Source organism: Numenius arquata, chromosome 14, assembly GCF_964106895.1.
Source record: "Numenius arquata chromosome 14, bNumArq3.hap1.1, whole genome shotgun sequence".
In the NCBI taxonomy this organism is placed as follows: Eukaryota; Metazoa; Chordata; class Aves; order Charadriiformes; family Scolopacidae; genus Numenius; species Numenius arquata.
Genome location: NC_133589.1, coordinates 4,668,952 through 4,690,899, shown reverse-complemented (window position 1 = coordinate 4,690,899; position 21,948 = coordinate 4,668,952). Strand labels below are relative to the sequence as shown.

General features: G+C 53.3%; 1 protein-coding gene across 1 annotated transcript; it reads left to right on the top strand.

Moving 5' to 3' along the window:
• Positions 1–21,058, top strand: MAP2K3 (mitogen-activated protein kinase kinase 3). Its single transcript, XM_074158327.1, has 13 exons — positions 1–617; positions 6,044–6,076; positions 6,490–6,559; positions 8,369–8,417; positions 11,309–11,422; positions 11,920–12,039; positions 12,498–12,614; positions 12,773–12,824; positions 13,645–13,772; positions 14,415–14,492; positions 16,649–16,788; positions 17,599–17,644; positions 18,172–21,058. The coding sequence occupies exons 1-13, from the start codon at positions 602–604 to the stop codon at positions 18,253–18,255; spliced, it is 1,047 nt and encodes a 348-aa protein (XP_074014428.1). The 5' UTR covers positions 1–601; the 3' UTR covers positions 18,256–21,058.
• The last annotated feature ends 890 nt before the right edge of the window (positions 21,059–21,948 follow it).

The window sequence follows — 21,948 nt, the reverse complement described above, 5'->3', positions numbered from 1 at the left end:
GGGACGCCTGGGGAAAGGGATGGAGGAGGCAGGAGCGAGCTCTGCCTCCCTCTGCTCGAAGGCTGGGTTTGGAGGATTTAATTTGCCGGCAGAAAAGGCGTCCCACTGGGATGCTCTGTAGCAATCCAGCGCTTCGATGGCTCCCGGAGCTGGAGCTGGCTCCCCCCCAGTTTCCTGTTGACGTCATCTGCTATTTCGCCCGCTGCAGTTTTTACAACTGTTGAGCTTTCAAGGGTAACCGGAGCCGAGATCGGCCAACCTCGGCAGCTGCCGATGAGGGGACGCGGCTCTACCTTCCCCGTCTCCCCCCGTTCGCCAGCCCCACGGACCCCCCCCGGCAGCCGGGGACGCCGGGCGAGGAGACCTGCGTGAAGCCGCCGAGCTTCGGGCCATGCATTCCCACCGAAAATAATCATCGGTCCTTGCAAGAAGTGCCGTGTGCTGGATCCTGCAGGATTGTTGTTTTGTGGTTTTTTTTTTTTTTTTTTCTTTTTAATTTTTTTCCCCCTCCTTCCTTCCTTCCCTCCCTCCCTCCTCCAGCCCGCCCCCATCCCTCTCTTCGGCCGGGCCTGCGGGTGCTGTGCTTCATTTCTGGGAAACCATGGACAAGAAGCAAGGTAGATGTTGCAATTTCCAAAAAACACGTGGTTGGGGGGAGAGCGAAGGGCTGATTCTGGTGCTCAAAGGGGCCGTGTAACTTTTTTTTTTTTTTTTAGGGGGGGGGGGGTGTCAATCCCTGCGTTTTTACTTCTTTCTCCTTGCTTGGGCGGGGGCTCGGTGTTTGCAGCTGGGGATCTATTTTTAAAGCACTGAAAACTTGCATGTTTTGCCTGGGGTTGGAACGCTGGCATCCTAATTGTAAAAAAAAATAATAAAATAATAAAAAAGAAATAAAAAAAAAAAATCTAGCATGGCTGGAGGAAAATATCCGAGGATAAAGCCAGCTCCTGGCTCCCTTTTTGGTTGCATTCCGGGGACGCAGAGTTTTCCAGCAGCTCCTGCGTGGTTGTCCCCTGCTAAAAAGCCTGTTGCTTTGGAAAGGCGGGCGGCCACCCCGGCAGTCAGGAGCTCTGATTCAGCGCAGGCTGACAGGTTGTTTTGGGGCTGCAAGGGGCTTTTTTCTGAAGCGTGGTTTTTTCCTCCTCCTTCTCCTCCTCCTCGCTGGCTTTTTTTTTTTTTTTTTTTTTGGTTTTTTTGCAGAAGTGGCGAGCGCGGGGCGGCGATGTCCCGCAGGAGCCCCTCGCTGCAGCGGGACCTCGGCGAGGCCGATGAGTGACGGCTTTCGGCAGGTTGAGAGCCCTTTTTCCACTTCCACAGATAGCTTTTTCCACTGTTGAGAGTGGAAAATAGCACAAAGTGTGCCTGTGAGGAGCTGGCTCTCGTGACCAAAGCAACCAAATTCCCCTCTTTGCTTTGCACCCTGCCCCTAATTTCTTTCTTTCTTCTGGTTTTATTTTTTTTTTCCTTGATGCTTTTTTTTTTTCCTTGATGCTTTTTTTTTTTTCTTGATGCTTTTTTTTTTTTCTTGATGCTTTTTTTTTTTCTTGATGCTTTTTTTTTTCCTTGATGCTTTTTTTTTTTCCTTGATGCTTTTTTTTTTTCCCTGATGCTTTTTTTTTTTCCCTGATGCTTTTTTGTTTTTTTTTCCTTGATGCTTTTTTGTTCCAGCTCTTTCTTTTGCAGCAGGGCTGGGATCCACCCTCCAGCCTTCTGCCCCGTCCGTGGCTTTTGACTCTCTTCCTCAGATCGAGGAGAACTGGGATGCATCCCCATTTTATTTTTGCCCCAAAAACGTGGCTCCTGTGCCACCGCCATCCCCAGGGCTTCACCTGGGGCTGGAACCAGAGCCCTGGAGAGGCAGCGGAGAGGTTTAATTTCAAAGGTCGGCTCAGGCAAATAGTTTTATTTACAGTTCTTTAGATTGTCCTGTTCGTTTCTCTCCGCCCACGCCGGCGGAGTGGGAAGGATAAACCTCCCGGGGAGAGGTGCAACTTAATAGGACTGAAGTCGGTGGTGGCGAAGATGAGGATTCAGATGTTGAATTAAGCAGTTCCAGGAAACGTCTGTGTCAGTTCTTGGCTGGTGGAGGTTAAAGCATGAGAAAAAAAAAAAAAAAAAAAAATGGTTAGGCTTTTTTTTTTTTTTTTTTCTTTAGGAGGAAATGGTTCCTTTCTTAGCATAAAGGATGCAGTTATGTGCCTGCAGCATCACGTGGCTTACAATCTCCTCCGCACCAGGAACTTCTGTCAGCTAATTTTCCCCTGCCTGGCTGCAAGGCGCTGTGTGGCATGTCCCCGTGGCTGGTAGCCCCTTCCGCTGCCCAGCGTGCCACACTGGCATCGCCCAGCCATCCTGGGTGCTCGGGGCTGGCAGCAGAGCCCTGGGGCTCACGGGGGTAACCAGGACGTGTCCCCAAATCGCCTTGTCCCACTGCTGCCTTTTCGCCCGTGTGGAGGGGTCTCTAGAGGGGAGCTCTGTGCTTGCAGCCACCCCTCTTGCAGGAGCCCAGTGCCCTGGGGAACTGGTGTGTTTCCAGCATTTTCAGGTGACACAAACCGCCAGTAGCAATTCCTCCTGCCCTGGGATGTACTCGGGAGAGAAGGGATTGAACTGCAGGGTCTTGTCGTGCTCATCCCACTGCCTTATTGTGCCTCCCATTTTATTTTCCTCTCCTTTCCCGACCCCAAGTCCTTCCTCCACCCTTCTTCACCCTGGAACAGTGCGTGGAACTTTCCCTGGGGGGGCTGCAGAGGCTCAGGAACCAGGTCACCTCCTGGGGGGGGCTGATGCTTCCAGATGGGGGCTTGCAGCAGGCAGCCCAGCAGCCTCCGGGCACTTGGGGGGCAATGGCTGCGCTGTGCAATTGTGGGGAGGCTTTGCTGAGCCCCCACCTCCCATGTTGGGGCTCTGCCTGCCCTCAGCAGGCATTTTTGCTTTTTTTTTTTTTCCCCTTTTCTTTTCTTTTCTTTTCTTTTCTTTTCTTTTCTTTTTTTTTTTTTTTTTTTTTTTTTTTGCCTTTTTCTTTTCCTGGCTGTGCTCAAGGGGAAGCGGTGCCTGCCCACTCATTCTCTGCCCAGCTGGACCCGTGCTGCTGCCGCAAGCAGCGGGAGAAGCTTGCAAGCAAGCAAGCAAGAAACAGGAGTTCGGGCCAGCCTGCAGGGTGCTGGAAAGCTCGTGGTAAATTTTGGGAGAGCCATTAACGAGCAAATCCAATCTCCGCCTCGGCTCCCCCGGCTGCAGAGCAGCATCGCTGCTGATTTTATTCCTGCAGGCATGGGCTGAGCTGGGTTTTGCCACTGGTGTAGGTGGCCCAGGCAGAGCCTGGGAGTGGTGGCAGAATACCTCTGCTTTAATGGGTGCTTTTTCAGGTTGGAGCGAGGAAATGTGTTGTGGGGCTAAGGTGTGACAGGGTGGGAAGGGGATTGTCACTGGCCCTGGCAGTACGATGCTGGGAAGCGGAGGGCAGCGATCTGGGGGTACAGGGAAGCAGACTGATGCGCGGGACCCCCATTATAGCAGAGTTCATGGGGGATGATCAATGCACAGAGATGTTTAAGGACTCTCCTATATGGTGTAGAGGGTTGTAGTGGGGAATCTCCCCATCCCTTGCTGTCCCTCTAACCCATGCTTGCAAATCCTCCTGCCTGCGAGCTTGGGCTCCACCAAACAATGCTCCCCATTGATTCCTGACCCTGGGGCTGGGTGCTCCCGGCTCCCTCTGGCCTGGCTTTTGCAGGCAGGGCTAAGGAAGGGCTGATGCTGCAGGCTGCGGGATTCCTGGCTCGGGGGAGCCTGTGGACCCTGCTCCTGCTGCCTGAGTCACCGCGCCGCGGCCGGCGCCGCCACAGAAGGCGCTTTGTGCCGGCTGCGGGATTGCTATGGCAATCGGGGAGAGGGAGAGCAAACAGATGAAGGAAAACACCAGCCGTATTGGGAGGCATTTCAGGGCTTCGTGTAGAGATCTGGCTGGTAACTGCCTGGGGGGGGTGGTGGTGGTGCTGCGTGCGAACCGCTGTCTGTGTTTTGGAGTGGCTCGTGGGGGAGAAACACTCGGTGCAAGGCTCCCGGTCGGCAGCGAGCTAAATCCATCCCACTGGATGGGTTGGGATGGAATGTGTGCCCACGGTGAGGTCCCCAACTCATCTGGGTGCAGAAGGACCTTGGGGACCCTAGTTTTTATGTTCTGTGGTCAGCCCCCCACGCTGAATAGCAAGAGGCTGGGAGTGGGAAGGGGAGGCATTTCTGAACCAGTGGACAACATCTTTCCTTTGGCTCCGTTTTGCGTTTGCTCCTGTCATTGCTCAACCAGGTATTTTGCAAAGTGTCATCAGTGGCCATGCCGGGCTATTGATAGTCCCCCCTCCTTCCAGCCCTGCTGGGTGGGCCATGGGGAAGGGAAGCTTTGCAGGCTCACAAATTAGAAGCTGTGATTGCCGTGACACGGTCAGGCCTCCAGAAGTGATTCCCAGCCAAGGGGAACTGGTTTGGGATGGAGCGGCTTGCTGACTGGTTTCATGAAGCTGGAAGTTCACATCACTCCGGTAGCTCACGGGAATTGCGCTGGTTCCAGACCTCGTGGGTCGGCTCTGATGCAGGAAAGGTGACAGATAAGATGGGGATATGGACTGAATCCGTGCTGATTCTCTCAGCAGGGAGGGATGCTGCTGGTCCCGCTGGTGGGACCTTGCAGTATCTTGCAGACCAGTTTTCACCTGCACCCTTGGCGAGGTTTGTGTTTGGGGAAGGACAGGACTGGAAAAGGGGGTTTCAGGCACTCGTCTTAGCTGAGGCATCTGGGGAGGATGCTGGTGGGGGAGAGGGATGGGGATGGGGGCTGTCTGTGCTGGGAACGTGCTGGACATGCATCGTCCTGTCTCGCTGCTGTGGGAGCTCTCACATGGTGCTGCGTCTCCTGCTGAGATCCCAGCTCCTTGCCTCTCCCCTCCCTTCCCCGGCAGCCTTCGGAGCGCTGGACTTTGTCCGCACGCCTGTTCCCGGGAGCCAGGCGAGCAGGAGCTGTTTGGAAGGGCTGTCCAAGGCCATGCCAAGCCCATTCCTAGCCCTCTGCCCGGAGCACGCCTCGCTGTTCCTGCTTTTTAATGCATCTCCCAGGTCTGTGCAGCCGGAAGCGCCTTTAGCTGCCAAGCACGGCTGCCTCCTTGTCTCTCGGGGGGGGGGGATCAGGGCTTCAATGCTCTCAGCTGTAGCACTGTAGTCCACATCCCGTTTTCCCAGCGAGCTGGGGTGAGCCGTTTGCTGATGGAGGAACGGCTGGGGCTTCGGTGAGCAGCCTGGGGACCGTGGCACTGCAGGGAGCTGATTCTCAGCCCTGCACAGGTCTCCCCTGCACATTGCTGCCCGCTGCCCCCCGCCCCCCCATCCTGATTATCTCTTGTCCCTGTAGTTTCATCTGTGCGTGTTTGGCCTGTCCTGGAGCTGCCTGAGCCCTGTTTCTCCGTGCAGCAGCGGGTTATGTTATCTCGGTGCTGTCTGGAGTTGGGGAGGAGCGGGAAGAGAGAGCATCCTCTTGCCAGTCACTCCTGATGGGGTCGTGCTTTGTGTGGTGGGGTCTCAGCCCCTACAAACCTGGGCTTGTGGCCGGGTCACAATCAGCTCATGTCTGGTTTTGCCCTGGTGCCCCTTTGTCAGGTGTGGGGTGTCCCCTCGCCTGCTGGGAGTGAGTCCGTGGTTTTGCTGGAGGTCTGGTGGCCGTCACCGTGCCAGACGCGACCCACGCTGCAGAACGGGTCCGGCTCTTCCCAAGCAAGTCCTGGGTGGGGGGCTATGGGGCAAGGAGGAGCTGGACAAGGGAGGGTTTTCGGGAGCATGGCTAATGGCATGGGGACCTCTTGTGGCTGGAGAAACAGGGATCGGGCCAGGCTGGGCTGGGCTGGGCTCCAGCAGCCCTTCTGCCTCCATCTCCCCGCAGCACAGCAGGGATGGCTCTCCTTGGGCCGTGCGTGGGACCATGAGGGACACAGGGCTGGTACCCAGCTCATCTGGAGCGTGAAGACTGAGCTGGTGTCTCCCTTCTCTCTTTCAGATTCCAAAGGATCCTTGGAGCCGCACAAACCGGGTAAGCGCCCAGCAGAAACCGCAGCTTTAACCCATCTCCTGAACACCAGCAATTAAAATCCCCGAAGAGAGGGGACTGATAATGGCCATGAAGGGTAAAGAGCACTTTTGGGGTGTCTGCAAGGCGGTGCGTGGCTGCAAGACTTGGAAAATGGTCTCTGGCAGTGCACCCCTGGGTATTTCTGCAGGCAAGTGCTCGACAGGGACATTGAGACTTACTTGTGCTTCTGGCATTTTGCCTGAAATTTTGGGCAAGTGGTTGTGAGCACTGTCACCTTCTTGTCATCTTGCCGTAGCTGCACAGTGTAGGGGGTCCAGGCCCTGCCTCCCCTACCTGGTGGCTGCAGGCAAGAGGATGCTTGAAGGAAGTAAAGTAAAAAGGCCAACTGCTCACATGTGCATCTTCTCTTCCAGTGAAAAGCAAGAAGAAAAGGGAGCTGAGGATAACATGTGTCCCCATCAAACAGCCCGTTGCCAACACAACGTAAGTGTCTCCGTTACTCTCAGGTTCTTTAGAGCTGGATTCAACCTCGTGTCAAGGGGAATGGCCTGTGTAGACTTTACAGAATCAGGATAGTTAATTTTTTCCCTTAAGCTCTGGCTTGCAGGTGATGAGAAGGAGTTACATATGCACATGTGCATGCATCCACGTACATAGCATATATGTAAGCATGCACATAAGGCCATATGTTTGACCTTAAATGGCTGAAAGGCAAAGGCTAGGAGACTGCTGGGAGACTTTCTTCAGTCTTCCTGCCATGTCTGTGCCAGTGCCAAAGGGTGAATACATGGTAGAGAGAGCAAATCTGCCCATGAGAAGAAGAGGGAAAGGTTTTTAATGCAGGGGAAGAGAAGAGGTGGTGTCAGTTCGTCCGTGGTGGGAAGAGGGAGATGAGGGTTGGGGATGCTCTGCATGGCAGGACATCCTCCCCCGACCTGTGTGTTGGGGCTAGTTTGAGTTGTTGACATGGATGTCTTGCATTGCTGTGCCACACACCGCTTGGTGTCGGGAGCTGGTGCCCAGCTGTATCTCAGGGGACTGGAACTTCTCTCTGCCCTGTTTGTTTTGTGCAGCTGATGCTTGTTATGCCCAGGGTAGTGGCATTTGGTTTGACAAAGAGCAGATGGCTTAAATTGCTCTTCCGTGGTGCTCTTCCAAAACACGTTGGGCTGCATTTCCACTGCTGAGCCTTGTTTGCTCCAGAAACCCTTTCTAGAGACCCAGGAGAGGAGTGAAATCCCTGAAGGGGAAATACCACTACCAAAACCCCCAGGTAGATAGGGCAGATCTGTCAGAGGGGGAGCCAGGGGAACTCCCCCATTAATGTCGTGCATGCACACACGGAGCCCTGCCTGCAACAGCCACCTCCTTCCCCCACGGCTGCATCTGCCTCTGCTCCTATCGGTGTTTGAATTTCCCCTGGAGAAGACATCACGCCAGAGTCTGTGGAGCACTTGCATGCATAGAGCTCTCCCGTAAAAGCTGGGGGAAGCCATCCACAGCTCCTTTTCTCTGCGCTTCTCAAGCTGCAATGCAAATATTTGCGCAGCGCAAGGCGCTCGCTGTGAGCCTGAAGCACTTCCTTGAAGCCGGAGGTTGCCGTATGGCTGTGATGGGAATTGGGCGGCTCAACCAGTTGGGCAATCTCCTCCGCTCTTAGAAGGTCCCAGGGGATGGGGAGAGCAGAGAAACGAGGCACGGGGGACAAAACGCTCATGGCGGCTCTAGAAGTCCCCTCCTGCCCATAATGGGAAGTGGGCAGCAATGAGGAAAAAAGCCATAGAGGAAGACTTTCGCCTGCGTGGTGTTGTGCAAAGGGTGACACCGAAGCGCTGCCTGTTCTGCCCGCAACAGGCCTGCGAGTGTACACAAATGACTCACGGGTGAGGAATTACCTGCTGTTCCCTCGGTGTGCGTTTCGGGCTACGTGGCTGTCCTGTTACAACACCTGCCTGTCAAAACATGACAGCTGAGCTGCTCTGCTGCAGAAATGTCTCATCCCGTCGGTCTCGGTTCCTTGGGCTCCCGAGCGGAGATGGTTTCGTAGCTGGGGTGTCTCACCCGGGGTTCTCGCTGGCTGCGTGCAGCGAGTGCCTCCTGCATATGGGCTGAGGTGTTCCTGGCAGGATTAAAGCATTTGTGAGTGTTTGGAAGGGCTGGTTTGAACCCAGGACAAGGCACAGTGGGGGGGGAAAAAGTGGCTGAAAGTGCTCAAAGGAACGTGAAACCTGGCGCTGGCCAAGAGGGTTAATAAAACTGGGCTTTCTCCTGACTCTCTCTCTTTTCTTGCAGGCCCCCGAGGAACTTGGACTCCAGAGCGTTCATTACCATCGGAGATAAAGTACGTGTCAATGTGGTTTATTTTTTGCTTGCTTCCGATTTTGTTTGCCCCTTGTATGGGGAGTTTATGGATCGTGCCTGTCAACCTCTCAAATCAGATCTTGAGATTTTGGAGCACCCCTTGAGGAGGACGGTGCCATCCTGGTGCAGCCTCATGGGATGCATCTTTGCAGGGACGAGACGTCCCACAGCAGGACCTTTCCCCTGTGGAGCAGTGGGGTGTCTCTGTGTATTTAGAGCTGTGACATGTCACCCTGCCTGCAAGACAGCTTGTCTCTGAGCCTGTGCGCTTGCCGGCTGGTCGCTCCTCCTGCCTACGGGCACTCCTCCTGCCAAAGGCAGGGTGTGCAGCTTTGTCTGTAGTGGGAGAGCACAGCGGTCCCTTGACAGCCCCACTGGCCACCTCGCACGGACCCAGCCCGTCTGCCCTAAATCAGCGTGGCCTCACCAACCTCTCTGGCTGCCCCAAACAAAGTCCCCTTTTGTCCTGCTGACCCGCAGGGCCATGCTACTGCCCGTGGCCCAGGAGGACGTGGGCACAAAGCTGCCTCCCTGGCTTTCCAAAGCCTTTCCTAGTGACCTGATGAAAAACACGGCTAGAAATAGCCACTCTCTCTCTTTTATTTCATTCTCTTGTTACGGGCTCTCCTGGGGCTGCGGAAGGCTGTTTGCAAACGAGCTAAAAATACCATGCATTGGCTCACCCCTATATCTGCTTACCTTCCAGGCTGGGAGGTGGCTTGGCTGATGGGATCTGGACCCCTCAGCCTTGGTGCAAGGTTTTAGGGTAAGGGGACCGATAGGAGAGGGGAGAGGAAGCTTTGGCTGGGTCTGGGGAACAATCCCACAGCCTGTGTCGTTTTCTGGCCATTGTATTGTGTGTATTAATAGCTCAGGGAGGGATGCTCTGGGCATGGTGTGTGCAACAGGAGAGTGCTGTAGCTTGGGGAAAGCTCTCTAAGAGTCGCCTCTTTCCTTGCTCTGCCTGCACCGGTGTTTGCAGGAGGGGTCAGGTCCGGGTATCTTTGGAGCAGGGCAGTGTGGGATGGAAGAAGAGGGCTTGGGCAAAAGACCAGCTCTGGGGGTGGATGACAACCTGGGGTCCATTGGATCTGTGGAGGTGATGCTGTGCATCCCTGTTACCACCGCAATATCCCCGGGTCAGGGGGTGAGCGATGCTGGGGCTCTGTGGGTGCATCGCCTCTGTTGCTGGGCAGGGGCGATGCGGTTCCCAGCACACTCCAGGAACCAGCCAGCTTCTGGGGAAGCCTTAGGGTAAATGCCAGGAAAAAAACCCGAACAATAACCTGGAACAACTGCAAAACACGTGTCCTGAAAAGCACCACCAGATCCTTCCTGGAGGCCCCTACAGGAGCTGCGAGCCTGCACTTCTCCTCTGCCAGCTGCCCGGGGCTGCAGGGTGGGGGGTTGGATGCATCCCCTGTTCGCCCAGCTTTCCTCATTTCTGGATCCACCGTCCTGCCCAGGAAAGGGCCGGCACTTTTCCTGTGCCGGGCAGTGCATAGCTCAGCGCTGAGCTCAAGCACAGACCTCTCTTGCTCCCTGCCTCGGCCTCCTGCCAGGCACATCTGGCTCGAATAAATAGAGCTGGGGCTGGTGGGATGGTCTGGTGGACCTGGTCGCTGCTGGCCATGCTGTGGCCAGCGCAGAGGGGAGCTTGCTGGCCAGGAGCCCGGCAGCCACATCTCCCAGCTTGGCTCCTTAACGCCAAAGGCTGTTTCCTCTCTGCTCTGGGCGTAACTCACAGGCACGGTATCCGGCGCTGTGTCGTGGATGTTTCCCACCCTCACTGCCTTTGTGGCTACTGGGGCAATTTGGCATCCTGGTATTATATTTTTGTTCCCTGAGACCGGAGGAAAACTGGAGGCTGGATAAAGCCTGGCTAAAAGAAGGCCTGTGACTTATTAGGAGCGATGAATGCAGCATCCAAAAATAGCCCGTGTCTCACTCAGTTTGTGCCCTGCCCAGCAGAGCAGGCAATTACAGGGTAACAGGTCTTTAGGGAAACTTGTTCGTGGCTTGCGCAGGAGCTCGCTGGCTCCCTGCTGCGTGGGGCGCTCGCTGGGCTGAGCACTTGGCAGCGGATTTTTTTTTTTATTTTTATTTTTTTCCATCTTGAAGTGAGATTTATGTATTTGCCCTCGCCAGAGCTCCTTTGTTGGTGCTAAATCACGTTTTACCTTGCCGGCTGCTTTCTGATGGTGGGAGAAAGTATTGAAAGGAGGTAAAACCCATTCGAACTCCCCAATAATTAGGAATTGAGTTGCTGGGTTGCTGCATGCACCATCCCATCTTAGAGAGGCTTTGCACAGACAGAGGTGTTATTAGACACGTAGGTGTGTTTTGTGACTGATGATCTCCTGGGGTGTGGGGCGAGCTGGGGGATCCCTGGCTGTGCACGGGGATTTGGAGCTGTGGCAGAGGCTCCTGAGTGCTGCCCGTGTTGGCACAGGAGCTGTTAAAGTCCTGCAAGTAGTTCATCAACCGCAGAAATACCCTTGTGTGGGTAATCCAGGGCAGGCAGAGAGGCACCAACCATTGGTGCCCTTTCCAGTGGCAGCGTGCCCTGGTTTACAGGATGGCAGTCCTGATCTCTAGCTGCAGAGGGGGAGTTAAATGAGCCCTGGCGAGTACAGGGTGAGAGGGATTTGGCTCTGGTTCAAAAGACCAAAAAAAATATACCCATCTTCTCTAAGCGTGGTGCCTCTGGTACATATAGGAGCTGGTGGGGTCTTTTAGATACCATCTTTTGGAAGTGCTCTGCATGAACGAGCTGCAAGCGTTGGACCTCTGCTGATGTCGTTTGGTGATAAGCATGTCTGTGTCTGATTTTTTTGTGTTTTTTTTTTTTTTTTGTCTATCTTCTTCAAGAACTTCGAGGTGGAAGCTGATGACCTGGTGGCAATTTCGGAGCTGGGCCGTGGGGCCTATGGTGTGGTGGAGAAAGTCCGGCACGCGCAGAGCGGCACCATCATGGCCGTGAAGGTGAGGAGAGCTGCTTGCTGAGGGAGATGGATGTTGGGACTTGCAGCTCCAAGGGAGCAGAGAGACTCTGCTGAACTCCACCAGTTGCAGCAAAAATGGGGACAGATTTGTCTCTATTTGGCAGCCTCTGGTGTCCCTGGTGGGGTTTGGCTGTTGGAGGGTCTGTGCTGATACCAGCTGGACACTGTGGTGTTGGTCAGCAGGCTGTGAAAGCCAAATTTGGTGCCTGCAGTTTAATAGTGCAAGGTTTGGGTGTCAGAGTGCCTGTCCAGGCTGGGCCTGATCCTGCATCCACTGCAGAGCTTGCCGAGGGTTTGTCGTTCATTAAGATGCTGTCTGGAAGAGGGAATCTGGGCGTCTCCTGGGGTGCTACTGGCCACAAAATAAGCCCAAAACACTTGCTCTGGCCTCAGAACTGCAGATCCTCTGAGTTAGCCTGAGGAATAATGGTGTTATTCCATCTATGTCAAACCCCTTTTCTTTCATATTTGTCTCAGAGGATTCGGGCGACTGTGAACACTCAGGAGCAGAAGAGATTATTGATGGACTTGGACATCTCCATGAGGACAGTTGACTGCTTCTACACTGTCACCTTCTACGGAGCCCTCTTCCGCGAGGTACTGAGCTGGTGGATGGCTGGTGGGTTGCACAGCACCTGGGGCCCTTGCGCTGAAGGCACTAAACTGTCCCAAACCACCTCTGCTTTCTTCAGTCCATCTGGGCTGTTTGAGATGCTGCCATGACATAAAGTCAAAGCCTTGCCTCCATCAGGCAGTGTTGAGCAGCTCCCATTCCTCACTTCCACGGCAAGTGCCCAAGCATGTTGTCCATGGCCTGGACTGGCTTTGAACTACCATCACAGGTAGTTTTGCTGGTACCTGGACATCCGTGCCCATTACTAACCAGTGCAGAGCCCGCGTGCTGATGGTGTGGCCAACAGCAGCTGTGCAGCAGGGACCTTGGCTTGCCCCATGTGGAAAGGACAGTGTCTGGTTGTCCATCATTCCCCACCTCTCCCTTCAGCTCCTGGGGATTTCCAAGGATTCCCTCTCAACTGCTTTCTCTCCATCTGCAGGGTGATGTGTGGATCTGCATGGAGCTCATGGACACCTCCCTAGATAAATTCTACAAGAAAGTACTGGAGAAGAAGAAAACCATCCCTGAAGACATCTTGGGGAAAATGGCTGTGTCTGTGAGTACCTCGTGGGTTCTTACGTAGCTTTGTGCATCCTTTGAGCTTGTTGGAGATCTGTGTTCAAGCCCACGGTGTGTGGAAAGGGGTGGTGTATTTGCAGTGGAAAGCTGGTGCTGTGTGTGATTAACAGATACTCTTCATGTGTTTGTTCCCAGATTGTACGAGCTCTGGAGCATCTCCACAGTAAACTGTCCGTAATCCATAGAGGTAAGTGCTGGATGGGGTTAGCCTGATGTGGCTGGAGATCTAGCCTTGAAATAAGTTATGCGAAGACTCCTTCCCAGGAGATGTGTGGTGTGTGCCTCTGGGATGCCTACAGTGGGGTCTAATGGTACTTAGGACCATGGTGGACAGATTTGGTTGCCCCAAGGCCTTCTCCTGAGATGTATCCTTCATGCATCTGCTTGCATGATGTTGTTCTCATCCTCCTTTCCACATGAAGGTTTGAGTATAATAACTGAATTCCTCACTATTTGTATTTTTATGGGCATCTCTAGCTCTCTTTGAGTACAGAGGTGCATCAAAGGCAGCTCTTGGGGGCAAAATCCCCTAGCCCTCCTGGCTGGGTAGTTCTACAAGGTCTACAAGGCTGAAGGAGACCTTGCAAATCAGTGTAACACTCGGGTCCTATTTGTCATCCTGGTATAGTTCCTTGTGTGGTTGTGGACCGATCACAACGGGCATGAGACAGGCTGTCCTGAGAACTTGGTAGAGTTGAGCTTTTAAGGCGGTGTTGGGCACATAAACCTCTCCTGAGGAGCTGGGCATTAACTCCTCAACCTTTTATTTCAACCTTTTGACCTACCTCGTTAGAGAGGAGGCCTGTTCGGCCTGGAGGGGCATGGTTATAGCTTTACTTGTGAGCGACTTTTATTGAAATAAGAGACTGGTGGGGTTTTATCTTCCTTCCCTTGTGTTGGGGCCTGCCTGCTCCCCTCCCAGCTCGGTGGGGAGGTTCCCTTCCTGTCTCAGGCTCTGCCATACCTCTGCAAAGGCTCAATCTGCCCGCTCATGTTCTCTCTCTTAGACGTGAAACCTTCCAATGTGCTGATCAACAAGGAGGGACATGTGAAAATGTGCGATTTCGGGATCAGCGGCTACCTGGTGGACTCGGTTGCGAAGACCATGGACGCCGGCTGCAAGCCATACATGGCTGTAAGTGCGCTCGAGCGGGGCTGGAGCCGGTGGTCTCCAGCTGCTTTCAGCCTCGAAGGGGCTGCTGCTTAGAAATGGGTCTTGGTTTCACCTCTGTCCTGAGATAGAAATCACTTCAGAGTGCTCTGGGCTTCCTGACTCGGCAGAGTCCTCCAAGGATGGGATTACCCTCCCCGTAAACCCTGCTGTGTGCGTTAATCCCCCGGCAGACTCTTCCTCTGCCACCTTCCATTTGCAGAAGGATAAAAGACTGGCTGGTGCTGGTTGTGGTGGTTGGAAAGGCTGTTGGCCTTGTTGGCTAGAAAATGCTGAGGCTTTTCTTGGCAGAATCATTTAATTTCATCCTCTCAAGTCAGTATGAATTTCCCTTTGCCATCTGTGGTGTCTGTGTGGGTAGCTTGTGCTCCTGGGGCAGGGATCATGGTGCAGGAATAGTACACGTCTCACTCAGGAGCTGGGGGGGAGAGTTTATGTGGGTTGTGTGGAGCAATCGGTGCTAGATTTAACCTCAGACCCTGCCTTCACAGGGACATGAGCCAGGGGAGCCCACCCAACCTGGATGTTGAGCCAGACATTTGCTCTGTGGGGTTTGCACTGGGAAAACGAGGTAGAGTTGTGACATCTTCCGTTTTGCTGTTACAGCCCGAAAGAATAAACCCTGAGCTGAACCAGAAGGGCTACAACGTGAAGTCGGACGTCTGGAGTCTGGGGATCACAATGGTAATACCGAGGGCTTGGACCAGCACCCTGCAGCCCTGGGGCTGGGATGGGGTCTCTACTGGTGGGGCTCTAACCCCGCCACGAGCAGTGGTGTCCGGTGGCTTCCCCCCTGGGTGGATGCCCACCAAAAGGGGCTAAATTCTGAGCACGGTAGCTCAGGTCATGGGATGAGTTACCCAGGGCACAGGGTGGTGCTGCTGCCCTGTGCACCTCACCCAGGGGCGAGGCGGCTCTGAGCCGGGGCATTGCCACCTCTGCTGCGGCTCTTGCTGAACCTGCCCGGCTCTTGCTAGGAGGTGATCCATCTTCTGCCTCTTCCTTTTTCTCCTTTCCCTTCTTGCACGTTCCTGCTGGATCCTGGGGGATCGTAAAGGCCCACGTGGTTCCCTTGTACCCCGCTCCGCTTGGTTTCATAGAGCTACCGGTGTACAGTACCAGCTCCAAATAGCTCCAGTTAACTCTGAACTACATTGGTGCGGATGGCAGACTCCCAGGGGGCAATAGCTGGATGACAGTGGGTTTAGTTGGGCATCCAAGACTGACTTTTAATTGCTCTGTAGTTCCCCCTGCGCTGGCTGGAGATGCAGTCAGTGGAGCAGGGTTTGCTGCAGCTGGGTCACAGCTTTCCTGTGTGCTCCCCCTTCCCATGTTGGCAAAGCCTTGCAGGAGGATGGGGGTGAAATAGCCTGCCCTGCTGCAGCGAGGGGTGCTGTGCATGGGTTGCAGCAAGTCCTGCCTGCAGGGGAGCTCAGAGCAGCCAACAGGAAGGGGAAATACTTTCAGTTTCAAAATCGCAGCTGCTCAGGATGGTTTATCTACCTCCTGCAAGAAACGGATCTTGCAGAAAGCAGCTGAAATCTTCTGGCGCCAGAGGACAAAGGAAATCCCAGCTGTTGGCTCGAAGGGGATGCCGCCTGGGAACGCGTCTCCTGCTTTCCAGGAGACTGTCTCTCTGGGGGTAGATTATTTTCAGGAATTTTTCCTGCGCCCTGCTAGCTGTGACTTTGTTTTGGGCGCTGCATCCCTGCGTTTGCCTACGCTGCACAGATCTCTCAGCAAATATTCCCTCTTCCCCAGCTAGTTTTGTCCACAGCGCCAAACCTGAGCCCCTCTCCTTGGTGTCCCCATGCCACTGCAGAGCTGGGCTGGCTGGAAATGTAATCAGCTCCAGCTTTCCTCCCAAGACGCAGGAAGCTGTGGGATGGGAGATTGCGTGAATGACGAAACCTCTCAACTTTTCCAAAGCTGGATGGGAGAGGGGACCTCGCTGAAAGCCTGCCAGCCTGCAGCTGAAGGGAGCCCTGACCTGTCTGACTCCCTCTAATGTCTTCCTCCTGGGCTGCCTTCCTGTTTTATTTATTTATTTATTTCTGAAGGAGTTTGATTTCAGGCTGGCTGGTTTTAGTGCCGTTTAGTTGCAGGGCTAATCCAGGCCTTTCCAGGCTGGTGGCTTCATTCAGTTTCCCAGAAGCAGGAGCTGAGCTCCTGAGGCAAAAGCAGGAGGGGGTCCCTGGTTCTGCCCTGCATCCTTTCAAGCTTCCCATCCCGCCCCATCCCACCTTGCCAGGCAGATCTGGAGGTTCTGCTGCCTGTCTCAAGATGGGACCCAACCCTTGGCGTGAGGCGACTGTCCAAGAGCTCTTAGGGGCTTTTTCCTGCTTGAATGGGTGACAGAGCAGAGGTGACTTGTAGAAAGGACCTGATAATGGAGGTGGTTTGGCAAAGATCTTCCTAAATGGGGTTCTAGCACTTAGTTTTTCTTGAGTTTGTGGATTTTTATTTTTTTTTTTATGTCTAGCTCATACAGTACTAGTCAGAAGCCCAGAGGCTGTCTTCAGGAGAGCAAAGCACTTTGGAAGCTGGTGCAGAAATGGCGTGCTGTTATTATCTTTTCAAATAATCCCATTTTACATATCTTTAGTGGCTTCCTGTAAATGCATTAATATGCTGAGCTAGCCTCAAAAGGAAGTATTTCTGGCCTCTGGGTCTTTGTATTTAAAAAAAAAAAAAAAGGTGGTATGACCCAAATTGAAAATGGTTTGTAAGGAAAGAGAGTTTTCATTTTGAATCCGAGCTGGCTGCAGAGGCTGAGGTGGTCAGGCTGCGTGGGGTTGTGCTCGTCTCGGTGTCTCATGTCAGCCTGTCTCCATCCTCAGATCGAACTGGCCATTCTTCGCTTCCCATATGAGTCCTGGGGGACCCCCTTCCAACAGCTCAAGCAAGTGGTGGAGGAGCCTTCACCCCAGCTGCCCACCGATCGCTTCTCCAAGGAGTTTGTGGACTTCACGGCCCAGTGGTGAGTCTCCAGCAGTGACTGGTGGCTTCTCCCAGCCTTGCTGAAGAGGAGTCCTGATCTGTGGGGGTTGGAGCAAAGCGTGGGACTGGGTTTGTTGTCCTTTCAGAACCCATTTCTCTCCTCTTTGCTGTACCAAGGCTGGTGCTCAGCCACAGCAGGAAGCACTGCCCAAACTGGTTTTTCTCTCAACCTGACTCACCCAGGCTGGTTGGAAGGCACAGAAGTTTCTCTTCCCCTTTTGCCCTCGTTGCTGCTGAAATTGTGGTGGTTTCTGGCAAATGGCAATGAAACAAGAACAAACCCCTGGCAGTGTCTGGGTGCCTCTGGGTGAAAGCTGATTTGTGGTTTTGTGGGTACCGTGTACAGTAGCTGCTCCCCTCGGGGTGTCCCTCTGCTCCATGGGTGCTGCTTGGAGCTGCCAGGCAGGGGTGAGCCCACCAAGGCAAAGCTCAAACAAGCCTTGAGGATGGTCTACAGGTGGTGGGAAGCCATCTCCTCCCCTTCCCTGGTCTATTCTGGACTGTGTGCACAAGTGAGGCTGTGCGGGCCAGACTGCAGCGAGCTGCTTGCCTCTTGCTCGTTATGGCAAAACACCGTGAGTTGGCCTTTCCCAGTTACCTGCCTGGATGCTTTGCTGGTGTTTCACACCTGCTTGGCCAAGGAGGGAGAGGAATGGGTGCTGCCCATGAGAAGGGTGTCATGTTGGCTGGGAAGGGCAGATCCCTGGTGATAGACCACATACAACAACAACAACAACAACAACAACAACAAAGACCCTACAGCCTTTCTCTCTTGTTTTTTGTCTTCCAGCTTAAGGAAGAACCCCGCTGAGCGAATGAACTATTTAGAACTTATGGTAAGTGCGAAGCCATTTCTGCTGGTCTTTATCACAACACTTTTCAAAAGTTAAATGAATGGTCCAGCAGGTCCTAGGAAAATGGGACAGCAGGATGTGCAGGTGATATTTTTTCTTTTTTTTTTTTTTTTTTTCAGGCACGAAGCGGGATAGGTGTAGTGTGTCTAAGGCGGGATGGGTGTAGTGTGACTAAGGTGGAAGGGTGTGTTGATTTCATGGGTGTTAAGGTCAGGGTTTCTAGGTGTTTTCTCCCTCTGTCCTATCTGCTCTTGGTGAGTTTAGACCTCAGATGATGGTAGTGCGGCTGCCAAGGTGGACTGTCCCACTGGGGTTGAACCTAGAAACGTCAAACCTGAAAGCGTTACTTAATCTTTAAGCTAAAGGGTGGCGTCTGTGGGAGCCTGGGGAGGAGGTTGGTGCCCACCTCTCCCCTAGCACCTCTCCAGCTGCGTGACGTCCCCCAGGGACTGCTCTTGGGCTTGTCTATCCTCGGGTGTCAGCTGATGTTGTCTTTGGTCTTGTTGCAGGAACACCCTTTCTTTACTTTGCACGACACCAAAGAGACTGACATGGCCTCCTTCGTGACAGAGATCCTCGGGGAAGACTCCTAACTCAAACCTCACGGCTTCGTGCAGTCCCCTCCATCCTGGCTTCCCTGCAGAAGAGCGAATGAGGACTCGAGTCAATGGTGGTTTGCACAGATCACACCTCCCCAACCCGTGGGCATCTCTGGCCCCGTCCGGCCTCGCAATCTCTTTTCTCTTTGCCCTGTAAATGAAATCCCCCAGGATGAGCGTTTTGAAGCCAACACCTTTCCAGCTCAGCCACAGAGACCGAAGGCTCGGGAGTTCCCTGCTGACACCAGTGTATCCCTCCCGGGGAGAGGACCCTGCCCGTGGTGCCTGAGCAGGGCCAGGGCAGAGGGTGCTGGGGGGCATCTCCCCTCCTCTGCCCTCTCCTGCACAGCACAGGGGTTTCTGTTTCTTTGCTGCCTGGGGAAGGCACAGAGAAGAAATGCTGCTGCGCTTGCCCCGCTCTTCTCCCCTGCCTGCCCAAAGCCCCTTCCCTGGTGTCTGGTCTCTCTCACCTTCCCTTTGTGCCTGGTTTTCTGCCCCCCGAGCCTACACAGCTTTTTAGGGGGCTGTGGGGCTCTCTGGGCATGCTGCTGTTCACACCAGAGGCTGTTTTAATGCCTGGCTTGACATCTTAATGACCCTTCGAGGCAGCACCAGACCGGGCATCCCCCTCCCTCAATCGATACGCCACTTCTTTGGGGGGAAGAAGAAGGAAAAAGAAAAACCAAAAAGGATTTTTCGATGAGCCCACCTTGATGCAAGCTGCGACCCACGTTCTCCCAACGTCTGCCCACGGGACTTCATCCCAAACACAGGACTCCCTTCCCCACACGGGCACAAGGGGATGAAGAGACAAGCAGGTCCCCGGGTGCTACCCCTCTGCTCCCCCAGCCCTGGGCTGGGAGGACTCATCCCCCCCCCCATCTCTGGGCATCTCATGCCTTTCGCAGCCCCCGCCTCCGCCTTCCCTGGCTCCTGGAGAAGACAAGACATTGGTCCATCTCTCTTCCAGCCTGGAGCTCATGTAAGACCTTGCACTGTGACACCGCTGGTTTCGGAGGCTGGACTTGCACCCCTCGTGTCCCAAACTGCCTTCGGACCCCTCCAGCTGCCTGCCGGGGTGTCAGCCGAGATCCCCCCCCGCCCCCAGTGACTCGCAGGGGGGCTGCCGACAGTTGTACATTTTATGTCTATATATAATGGACTTTATAACATGTTTCCTAGTTTTAATCTAACTTGCTATAAATTAAAGCCCTTCTGTGTGGGAGGAGGGAGGAGCAGTTCCTTCTCCGCTAACAAATCCACTGTGAAATCCTGATGTGTTTCCCACTCTCCCGGCCCCCAGTGCTCTGCCAGGAGCTGCGGGAGCAAAAGGGATTTCTGTCTTCTACTGTATATGATCACGGGATAAACGCACCGGCTGTGGATTTTGTTGGGTTTTGTTTTTTTTTTTTAATAGATTGAGTTTTCAGAGGGAGGTTGGTTGGGTTTTTTTTTTCTCTTTTCTAATATATATTTGTGTGTGTATGTGTGTGCACTATATATATTATATATTTTTAAATCAATGATGAATGTGTGAATGTCTACGTGGCCAGCAGATTTGGTGAAATGGCTAGCGTTTTTCTGGCTCGATTTGGGGTGGTGGGGAAGGGGTCACTAGAAGACACCTTGGCCTAAGATTTTTTTTTTTTTTTTTTTAAAAAAAAAAAAGAAATGTGTCTATTTTTTAAGTGAATCTTTTGAAAACGTTTTTCCTGAAATTCCTGCCCTGGAGGTCTGGATTTCAGGGTGCATTTCCAGCGTTCAGGGTTGTGTGTGTCCCCCCCCACCCCCCCGCCCCAATGAAGAATGATGTCCCCTTAAATTCATTGCTCCCCACTCCTGCAGCCGGGGGTTGGAAGGGGCGCTGGGGCTCCTCTGCCTGGGGCAGGGCTGTTTGGCACCATTTTTCCTGCTTCAGGACAGATGGTTTTCAGTCCTTGATGCCCCTGTGCTGGGACGTGGTGCAGCAGCGCTTTCCCCCCCCCCATCACCGCTCTGATCCCCTTCCCCTAGTCGACAAACCCTGAGAGAACCAGGGGGACGAACCCCCTTTTGCTGTGGTTTGACCCTGACACACGCCCCCCCCATCCCCCCCCTCCCATCTCACCTCTTTATGTAAAAATAAGAAAATAATTGATGTTCTCCACTTCTCCCTCCTCGGTCCCGCTCTGCAAACCACCCCACGCTCTCTGGGAGCCCCCGAGCCCCCACACCCTGACCTGCTTGGTTTGACAGCTTTGCAGCTGAGATGTACAATTGTATTTTATATTTTTTTTTTTTCCATAGTTGGTTACTTTGGATTGTTTTTTTGCTTTGATGTTGAGCTTTTGGGTTTTTTTTTTTTCCCTTCTCTCCTTCTTTTGACCCCTTTCCCCTTCCTTTATCTCACCCCCTTTTGGTGCTTTGGGGAACGGAGATTTTTGAATTTTTATTTTGCATGGTTTTTTTTTTTCTTCTTTTTTTTTTTTTCTGCATTTCTCCTCCAGGAGAAAGTCCCAACTCCTGTATTTTGGGAAAGGGGAGCATCTGCCCTTTGAAAACTGGGGAGATGCTTCTGGGGTGGGTTTGGGACCCTGTGGTCTTACCTGTCCCTCTTCATATCTAACGCTTTCTTGTCCTGCTGGGTCCCCTCTGCCGTGGCAGGGGGGGTGGCAGCCCTGGGGGGGAACCAGCTTGGCTTTAAGGTGGACGAGGATTTTCACTCGCAGCAGAAGCCCCCTCTAGCCTTGTATTTTTGAGAACGGTCTGTACCCATTAAACCCAGTCATTGTTTTCAATAAAATTCACCCTCAAACCTGCTTCTTGTCACCTCTTTTGTTGCAGTTGGAGCGTCGGTGTTGGTCCTGATGCTCCTGAGCCCACCAGGGATGGGTGGGTGACAGCCCAGGAGGGGTCCTGCCACCTGTGGCCCTTCTCCTTGTAATATGGGATAACGCTGGTCCCGATCCGGGGCGGGTTGTGTGAGCTGGGGACCCCGGAGCAGCCACCCCGGGAATGCTGCCAGGGGCACCCAGGGCTCTGTTTCCCCCCCCCCCCCCCCCCCCCCCCCCCGGGTCGGGGTCTGGCTGGCCGGGTTGTTACGGTTTGAAAAATCCACAACGATTTCTTGTCGTTTAGATAATTATTTTATCCCCCGATGACTCCTCCCCACCTGGGAAGGGGAATTGGAAAAAAACAAAGAAACTTGAGGGTTGATATATAAACGGATTTAATAGAAGAAGAGAAAATAATTAACGTTAATGGTACTAAGGTACCGGTATTGATCCTGATACCAATATAAAATATATAAGGACCAATATAAAATATATAATATATATATTATATATCAAATATATAATATATTATATATTTATAAATATAATATATAAAATATATAATACATATTATATATATATATAAAATATATATATATATAATATCAGCAGGAGGCCGTGTGTTCCCAGCAGGGACAGCCCATGTGGGATGCTGTGAGTGCTGTGGCTTCGGGAGGAAGGGAACGGGCTCGGGGGTCCGGCACCGGGGCAAGGAGTTCTCAGGGTCATCAAAGGAGAGAAGAACTTCACAGTCAAACTTTCTAATTGATATTGGAATTGATGTTTGTGGTATGAAATAACCCTGTTGGCAGCTTGGGTCGCGTGCCCGGGTCTCGCTCCTCCTCATCCCCGCACCTGGCAAGGCTCGAAAACA